Source organism: Nymphaea colorata, chromosome 12 (assembly GCF_008831285.2).
Source record: "Nymphaea colorata isolate Beijing-Zhang1983 chromosome 12, ASM883128v2, whole genome shotgun sequence".
NCBI classification, from domain to species: Eukaryota; Viridiplantae; Streptophyta; class Magnoliopsida; order Nymphaeales; family Nymphaeaceae; genus Nymphaea; species Nymphaea colorata.
This window is the reverse complement of record NC_045149.1, coordinates 20,396,703-20,405,902: the sequence shown is the minus strand read 5'-3', so window position 1 is coordinate 20,405,902 and position 9,200 is coordinate 20,396,703. Positions and strand designations below refer to the sequence as shown.

Genomic DNA, 9,200 nt, shown 5'->3' with positions numbered 1-9,200 from the left:
GATACGCATTTTAATTATTTTCCCCTGTGGTCGCGTTAGAAAGGTAGAAAACTCCAAGCCAGCTACTTTTGAACAGTACCTATACCTATATAGTACTCTCCCCTCTTCCTACTGGCCGGTACAGAAGGAAGAAACAAGGAAGAGGAAGAAGAAGAATGAGTTCCCTCTCCAGGTTTATACTGGTAGTTTTGATCACCATCATTTTCAATGCCGGAAATCCAGTGATTGGTCATGGAGCATCCGCCATGGCCGGAACTCCAATCTGCCATAGATGTACAGATTACATCATAGCCGCCTGCAGAGTGACCCTGTATCCAAGACTCTGCTTCAAGTCCCTGCAAGTTTTCGCTACCAACATCAACCGCAACCAACATAGGTTGTCCCACGTCTCCTTTGCCGTGAGCCTGTTCCATGTGAACAGAACCTTGGGGACGATCTCAAGCATGTCGACGACCACCTGGAATGGAAGAGGACAGGGCGCTTTGAAAGACTGTATAGAGATTCTTGCTGACTCTGTTTATCAGATCGAGAACTCCATGAGGGAGTTGAGGATCATTAGCAGGGGTGACGTGATGTTCCATGTCGGCAACATCCAGACTTGGATGAGTGCGGCGCTCACCGACGAAGATACCTGCGCCGACGGCTTCGATGGCGTCGATGGCAGATTGAAGTTTACTATTAGGAGGATGATGAGGAAGCTCGAGAGGCTGACCAGCAATTCCTTGGCAATCTTTAACACCTACGCTACTAACATCACAAAAAATCAGGTTCACTAGATACAGAAGAGTTTGTGCTCTGTTATTTCTATAATTAAATGGTGTTATACAATGTTTAATCTTCTGTTTCCCTTTTTCCCCTGTTTAACTGCTGCACTTTCTAAACTGCATGAACTTGGAACTGCATGAAATCATACCTCTTGGGTGTATGGTGTCGGCCATGGCACCAAAGTTCTCAATTTAGGAAATACCTCTCTCTGGTTCTCTGATTCCTGCAAACAACCACAGCAATGTTTGGTGAGTCGCTGGACACACCAGTAGTTTTGAAAATTGATAACCGCCACGGGCATTTCTCCCAAAAACTAAATAAAGATTAAACTTCAGAAATCGTTGGTACATAAAGCGGATAGATATTTCTGTGATGCGTGAATTTTTGTTTAGTGTTTAAAAGGCTTTGATGATATCCAAACTGCTTCGCTAATAGCTTCGGCAATGGCCTCTCGGCTTGTTCCATTAGTTCTTTTGCCTCTATGTGAAGTTTTCTTCCAAAAAGGGGGAAAATGAGGGTGGCATCTAGAGGTTCTGAGAAGAATGTTGTTTAGCATATATGATTACCAGAGCAAATGATCTGTAGAGTCCCTTGTTCGGTTTCTAATTTAGATTAACAATTCAAAGGTAAGATGTTCAGTGAAGACTGTCTACGATCTTTGATTGGCTAGAAAGATTAGAAGACAGGTCGCAATTCAGTTCAGTAAAGTAAAAAAATGACAAAACCATCTTATAAACTCGGCATTGGTAACACGAGCGCTGAAGGTGCGCATCTCTTTGACAATGTCTTTACATTGGTTGTTTCATGGAAACTGCTGGCCCTGTAAAAATGCAACGCCAAATTACGAAATGAAGACGTCCGAGATAAATGAAATCAATAGTTTAAAACTCCAGGAGGGTTGTATCTCTTGGCATAAACTGGTAAGAAATTCAAGATTCAGAAGATGGTTTTATTCTCTTGTGAAAATGCAAGAAAAATTGAGTGTCGGCACCAAGAAAAGGGGTCCCTTAATCCCCTGTCCTGCATGTTTGGTATTGCTTCAATCAAGTCAGATCATATGAATTGATTATTCATAGTCCACTTTGTAATGGACATTTCCCAATCATTGGAATCCATTCTCTATTTATAATTTTGCAGAAACGGAGAAAGGCCTTTACATGTTCTAAAATGAAAGAAAAATCACTTATTTTTGTTACTGAAAAAAAAAAGAATCAAAAGTTCGAACATTCAAGAAATCGACGAGGACGAACCACAATCGTTCATTAGAATTTAGTTAAGACTGCATTAAGTACGACAAATAAGGTTGAGGACAGGAAACGAAAGAATCATTCTCCATCGGCATTGGCAATTCATTGAGGGACTCTACATGGGCTACAGTATGATGTCACCACCAACGGACCCACCAGCTTTTACTGCAGTAAACAAAGAATTGTTTGCATATGGATATACTGGGACACAAGGACGATGAGCACGTTGATGGCCATACTTCTTCTGCCTGTTCATTTTTCCTGTTGGTAAAGCAGGTGCAGACTGATAATGGTAGGCCTGGAAGTGGAAGTTTATGGGGATTCAATACACTTGAGTCGCTTCTCGTGTTCATTTGTAAGGTTGAAACAATGTTTACTCAAAGATTTCTCAAAGTGTTGCCTCTCAAAATGTATATCAGAGGATGGGAGCTGTAGATGTAAAATAGAAAAAAGGTTGAGAATATTTGGATGCTAATAAGAAAAGGCAAAAAAAAAAAAAACTTTGTTTCTTGTGCCATAGCCCACATGAGCTTCTCTGCTTGCAGATTCGCAGTTGGGAACTTGTACTGTCCACATATAGATGAAAGGATGAGAGCCTCTCCTCACGCATTAACTATTTTTTCTGCATCCGAGCTTGGCACGTACAGTAGAGACAGAGAAGAATCCTGCATAATCTTCCCACCCCCTCTCTCTCCCTCTCATATCTCAACCCTGCTTATCGGTGCTCTCTCTAAAATTTACTTCTGTAATCCAACAGAACAACTCATTGTTTGGCTTGGTTCGGCACGTGAATGCTCATTTGGGATCATGTCCCAGTCTTCCTCAAAAAAAGAAAGAAAAAAAAAAGTGAATATTTTTTAAAGTTGATTCATGATTCCCTTGAAATTGTTAAAGCGCATTGAACATAGAATTTTCCGGCTTTGCCTCTGCAAGCAAGGCTGTGGCGTTTCTTCCTGTTGTTTCTGGTTAACGGCAAGAATTTGTTCTACATCAACAGTAAAAGGGCCACGTGAAAATTGGCAGACAATTGTTGAGCTTACTTTAAAACCAGATGGATTTGTCTTTATCAGTCTTAGTCAAATTCCATTTGAACATACGTTAGGGGAAGTGCTTCAACTATCTAATAGAAACTTGGATAAAGATTACAGCACCGACTGCAAACTACAAATTACCATCTAGTCAAAAGGATGAGCGATTTCACAACCATTATCCCGTGATCCAGCCGATGTGAAAATAGATTTTCTTTTTCAGTCTCACTTTTAAACTATGATCTGTAAAAGGTCAGAACGGTCATGTAGTTTCTTGTAATGAACTATTCAAACAAGGTCTAGATTTACCATTATCACTTGAGGTTAAAAGAAAACAGTAGCTTGGTTTGGATGAAATTACAATACTATCTTTTTTCTCGTGAAAGCACACACGTTTTTCACTTTAAAAAGAAAGAAAATTACAGGATTTCGTACTTCTCAAAACTATATAAAGCCTTAACCCCAGGCCTCTGATAATTGGTCAGTGTGGCCTGTCAAAGAGGCCAATTCTCAATGACCAAGAAAATATGAGCCTAAAACATTTCTATAATAAAAGAAAAATACAACTGAAGTATGGGAAGTCCATTCTTCAGTATGACTTCCCAAAAATACTGCCCAATAAAAAGCAGTCAGAAAAAGTAGATTCTGACTTGGACCAAATAAATGAATATATAACAAATTCACCTTTCAACGAGTAGACCAAAACTGCATCAATCTTTCCCTTCCAAGGTAATGGCCTTCCCACATTAAAACTCAGGATACATGTTTCACCAACCAAATCATAGTGCTTCATTTTTTTTAAGACAAGGGGGAGTCTCGAACCATCAAACTTTTAGGAGGACAATACCATGAAAAAGCTCAGGAACAACAGGAAGGTATTGGGATTTAATCTAGGGTTTTCAACTTGGCAACCTTCACATTTCCCTCTTAGCACTTGCAACTAAACCAAAAAAACACGAAAGCAATAAGGAGACCAACACATTACCTAGCACCATCACCATCAAAAAAGCCTCAACCCATCCAGTTAGGGAACAATCACTGTGACGGCCAATAAAAGCTCTTGTCTACCTCGCTAAGGTTTGGGCTTATGGACCTTGAGTTGCAAATAAAGAACAAAGGCTCAATGGTCAACGTCCACACATGTTGTCAGAACCTGATAAAGGCCAACCTAACCACACCCTATCTTACTTAAAGGGAAATTTTTGAAAATACAGTTTTAAATTTGACTATGAACAAAAACACAAAGACCTAACTGTTTTAAGTTATGCAAAACAGACCGAAGTTTCGCACCATTCATCAAGATAATGTTCCAAAGATTAAACCTTATGTTATCACTAACTTAGCACTAATCAGACAAAATAATGTAAATGTTTTTAATTATGAACAGTTTTCATATAGTTCATTTTGTTTTAAGGTATATTGTTAACAATATAGAAAAATTGGTTTTTTTTATTACTAACAAACTTCAGGTGTTTCTTTGAAAATTTCCCTTGCAAAATCATTTTGATGATCCTTGTTGCATCACTAAGTGTTACCTTATGAAAAAATGCCTCTCAGTTACAAAGCTGCAGTTTGGTCAAGATTCAAAGAAACCTTGAAGGAATAAGTAAGCCAGAAAAGGAGAAAGAAAAGCAACTATAATAGGGAAGAGCTGCAGAAGCGACAGAAAATCATAATGGGTCTACAAAAATGGCGTATTGGACAACAGAATGAGGAATCATAAGCGTGTGAGTTCAGAAGAAAAGCACAAAACATTTTTGTTAGTGAACCCACAAAAACTTATTACTAGTCAACCCACAAAAATTATGAGTGACAAGCCATCGGAAGTTCGAAACTCCGTGCTCAGTACTGCCCTCGCAGTGCATACCATTTCAATTTCAATTGAAACCATAACGGAGAAATGCCTAAGATACCTCTACTTAACCCTGGATCAAACACATTAAAATGCCTCCGATGTAGCGAACGCATTAAGATCTCAGCAGGAAAAGCAGGTAAAAGGACTGGGATAGCCTCCTTGGGCACAGTTGCAGCCAACTGTCTAGCCTTGTTTAAATGAAGGCTCGCTACAGATGCCATCTCATAGACTGCTTCCTCCAGCCCCCTGCTTGGCCGTACGTCAACCAGCAATTTGCCAGCTTCCTGTATCAACAACCCATGCTTCGCAGCCAAGTCAATTGGTATGTATGGAATGTTGCGACCAGAGGATGCATGATGTGGGAGTGACCTAAGCAGTAATAGCAGGCCACTAGCCTTTCCGATGTGTGATGCAGCATGATCAGCAGCAGCAGACCGAATCCCACCTGCCTCAAGAGTTGAATACAGTAGTGTTGACGCTGTGTCCTCTGCATACTTCTCAAGGTCTTCAATGGCCTTTGGAATGTCATGCTCCTCCCTCTTAGCATCAGCTATCCGAGCTTCCACAGATCGCTTAAGCCAAGTCTTGCTTATTTTAAGTTCAGCAGTTAAAGATGATAGAGCCTGGGCAACTGGATGCTCAATGACCTTCTTGGCAAAGATCTTGTCAACAGCTTCTTGCCACCAGAGCAGACGCATGAGTCCAAGCTTAGGGTCGGACTTTGCATCCATGGCTTTGGCAGTTTCAACATTGAAAGCACGTAGAGCAAATCCTGCTTTGCGCATGGAAGGGGGGAGTTGTAGCAAGCAGAGATAGTGGTGATAGTCATATCTGCGTACCTGCTGTACACAATAGGAAAGAGCTGCACCGATACCAGTGCTGCTTCTGGATGAAGAAAAGCCATTCATCAAAACCTACTGCAGAATCCTATTTAAAGAAAAAAAAAATCATTAGAAACCGCAGATGAAGAAAAACCCTTGCCTTTATGCATTAGTAACTCATTACATTACTTAAGACTGCCTCCAAAATATGTTTTGATTTTTCTTCAAACCAAAAGGAAAAGTCAGTGTGCGTGCATGTATGTAGAGAGAACCCAAAGAAGCAAACAGAATTAACGTGCACAAAAGGTCTTCATGGCCAAGTCCCATGCGCAAATAGCTTAAGAGGCACAGGACATCCAAAGGAGTTAAAAAGCGTTAAGACCAGAACAGCCGAGATCCAAAGGAGGGAAAATACTCAACATTAACTTATACGAGGGATAGAACTCCAAGTAGCCTCTTACAAAAGCCACATGGACAATATGGTTAGAGTTAGTGGACCAAGTGGCTGCTACTAGCCTACTACCCTCTTGCCATGCAGATAGCATCTGAAACAAGCAAATCGGTATGAAATGAATGAAACCCCACAAGAATGCTCCTGCACTTATAAAACCTACATTACTATTTTAAAAGGGAAAAGAGAACTGCTATCTATGCATTTTTACTTTTTTCTCCTTGAAAAATGAAGGGCCGTTTCTTTAGGAATACATTTTTTCATCTTCAACCTAGTATTTATTTTTCTATAAGTACACGGTGTTGTTTGCTCCATGCATAAAATAAGGGTCACTAATGCAATTCACTAAAGCAATTCAACATACTCATCAAACATCAATTTCTAGGTAACCCATTCAAATCCTTCAAGATGGATCTACACGGGTGAGTCGGCATTACCAACTTTCTATATAACAAAAATTAAAAGATATACTTCCCTAAGTTGATCGCTCAAGTTCCAGAACCCCCAACTATGCAGCTCAAATAAGTAACATTAAATGACAACATCCATAAATGTGAAAAAACAGCACCCATGATCAAAATAAAGGAAACCTAAAGATCACCACATTTCTGCTTATGCACCCAATCCACAATTAACTAAAGAAGATAGGATCCAAGTTTCAACAAGATCACAATTAGAATCAAGGTTTTGATTCTAAAACAATAACCATTTTAAAAATCACTTCCCCAGCAGCATACTAAGCAAATATTACCCCAAAAGAGAATTAGAAGGTTCTTATCAGGAAGGTTCTTATAGACATCGCCATGAAATACATGAGCTATTGCACAAGCACTTCAAAATTTAAGATCTATCTACAAATTTGAAATACCAGCAATTTTTGAAACTTTGAAAGCACAAAGGAGAAAATTCACATAATTGTACGAAATGACTCATAAAAAAGGCAGGATAAGCTTAATACCGGATCATCTAAGCATTGGGAGACAGCAGAAAGAAACAAATTGACATAATAGAACGAACTGACTCATAAGGGATGGAGGACAAGCTAAAAACGGAATCATATTACCATTGTTTCATCACGCAAAGAAACAAATTCACATAACTGCACGAACTGACTCTTAAAGAAGGCAGAATATGCTAAGGTTTTCCTACCATGCTCAACAAAAATAAACATCCCAGACCATCCCGTTCTTCTGGGTAATCCCGCTTTTATGCACAATGCAGAAATTATGCAGCGCTTCTTACAAGCCACCTACATTCTACCAGAGGTTCAGAGTTCAAAAAATGCTGAAATACGATCTCTTTCGGAAAGCGGGTGAATTTCAGAAAAGCGCTGTCGTTCCCATGCAAAAACCTAGCTCATCTCATCTTTCAAGAAATCGGTGACGCAATTGTCTAATTAGTGAGGTCAATTGGTCAATAAAATCAATCTATCCACTACAGCATTCTTCACTTGGTCGGCAGAGGCTCATAGCCTTGGGTAACGGGAAATGCCGTCGTGAGGTAATTTTCTCACCACGCCTCGCCCCGTCTTCAGATATTACGGAAAAAAAAAAATCAAGAACAAGAACTAATCATCACCACGGCTCAGAGAGAGAGAGACAGAGAAGAATCATTAGAGACACTCGCCGAGACGAGAAGGCTTTTGAAAGCCCTCTATTTTCCGGCGAAACAGAGTGCTGCAGCCGGCCAGTTGAGAGAGCGAGAGAGAAAGAGAGCTCTTACCTTCTTCCAGCCGGCCGTCGCCGGTCGCCGCCTGCAGTCGATGAAGAGAGAAAGAGAGAGAGAGAGAGAGAGAGAGAGAGCTCGCCCGGTGAAGCCCCTCTGTCACAGCTTCGAGAGAGAGGGAGCCGAGAGAACGTTCACCCTCTGGCGCCCCCATTCCCAACAAGCAAGTCCATAGCCCGCACCAAAGCAAACGGATCTCGACAGGAAACAATATCGATTGGATCCGGATATGGTACAAGATCTAGCTTCGACTCCCGACCCATCCGCAGCTCTCTCTCATGACCACGTGTGACACACAGGCAGGGGCCAGGGAGGCAAAACAACAGTTCGGATCTTTTCGGTTCCTATACAAAATTTCGTATCCAAATCCGAATCCGAAACCTGTCCATCCAAATATATGCGAACGATGGATCTTGTGTTAATCAGAAACCATTCTGAGATCTGGTTTCAGGAAATCACATCCAAGTTTAGATCCAACTAAATCGGATTCAATTAGGTCCAACTTAGATGCTTATTTATAAGCTGGTGCATCTTCTGTATTATATTACTTGTTGTCTCGACCTCCGACCGAGGGGTTGGCACAATGGATAAAATGGAAGTTGGTACACAGTCAGTCTTTGTTTATGTTCGAAAAGTGAAACACTAATATGTAAATTGAACAAGGTACAAAAAACAGGTGATGGGGAAGAATGGAAGCTTTGGGTCTCAATCGGGCACTAAGATGAAATACTCTTCTTATTCACCTCAATTAAACCAGAAGGTCAATTTGTTACAGATCGATCGATTTTATCTAATAATACTGAAAATAATCAAGAGTTCCAACTAACCATCAGTTTGGTTAGGTGGAATGATTCACGCCTTTTAAATCGGGAACTAGTTAATGTGGTTCATTTATGGCAAAAACTTGGAGTACCTTCTCTTTCAATCACATTAAAGTAATGTGTGCAGGTCTCACTAACTGCAGTAGAGCTCACCTAATACCATAGTCACAAAAAAAAAAACTTTTTTTTTTTAAATACGATAAATGAAATTGCTGTTTAAAAACCTCAAAAAACGCATTTTAAAAAAAACACTTTTTAATGCATTTTTTCACTTTTTTCATTTTTTTAATGCCAAACATTTTTTTTCATTTTCTATTTTTATTTGTTGCAAATCTACTTATCTTTTGATATTTGTGTTATTAGCTTTTCACTTATTTTATTTTTCCCTCATTTTTAACTTTTTTAAATTTTGAAAAAATTACCCAATTTTCTAGTTGTTTTCAAGTTTATTATATTCGAGAAAGACATCACCGTTTAAAACTCCAAA

General features: G+C 39.7%; 2 protein-coding genes across 2 annotated transcripts; one reads left to right on the top strand and one right to left on the bottom strand.

The window, feature by feature from the left end:
* Positions 1-835, top strand: LOC116265441 (21 kDa protein-like). Its single transcript, XM_031646033.2, has one exon. It carries the CDS (start codon positions 156-158, stop codon positions 774-776), a length of 621 nt encoding a protein of 206 aa, XP_031501893.1. The 5' UTR covers positions 1-155; the 3' UTR covers positions 777-835.
* Positions 836-4,678: 3,843 nt separating this feature from the next.
* On the bottom strand, positions 4,679-8,068 carry LOC116265340 (uncharacterized). Its single transcript, XM_031645895.2, has 2 exons — positions 7,890-8,068; positions 4,679-5,822 (listed from the first exon to the last, which is right to left on the bottom strand). Exon 2 carries the CDS (start codon positions 5,801-5,803, stop codon positions 4,883-4,885), a length of 921 nt encoding a protein of 306 aa, XP_031501755.1. The 5' UTR covers positions 5,804-5,822; positions 7,890-8,068; the 3' UTR covers positions 4,679-4,882.
* Between the last annotated feature and the right edge of the window lie 1,132 nt (positions 8,069-9,200).

Coding starts and splice junctions, on each gene's coding strand:
- LOC116265340 (XM_031645895.2), bottom strand. CDS start 5,803: ATGAATGGCTTTTCTTCATCCAGAAGCAGCACTGGTATCGGTGCAGCT.
- LOC116265441 (XM_031646033.2), top strand. CDS start 156: ATGAGTTCCCTCTCCAGGTTTATACTGGTAGTTTTGATCACCATCATT.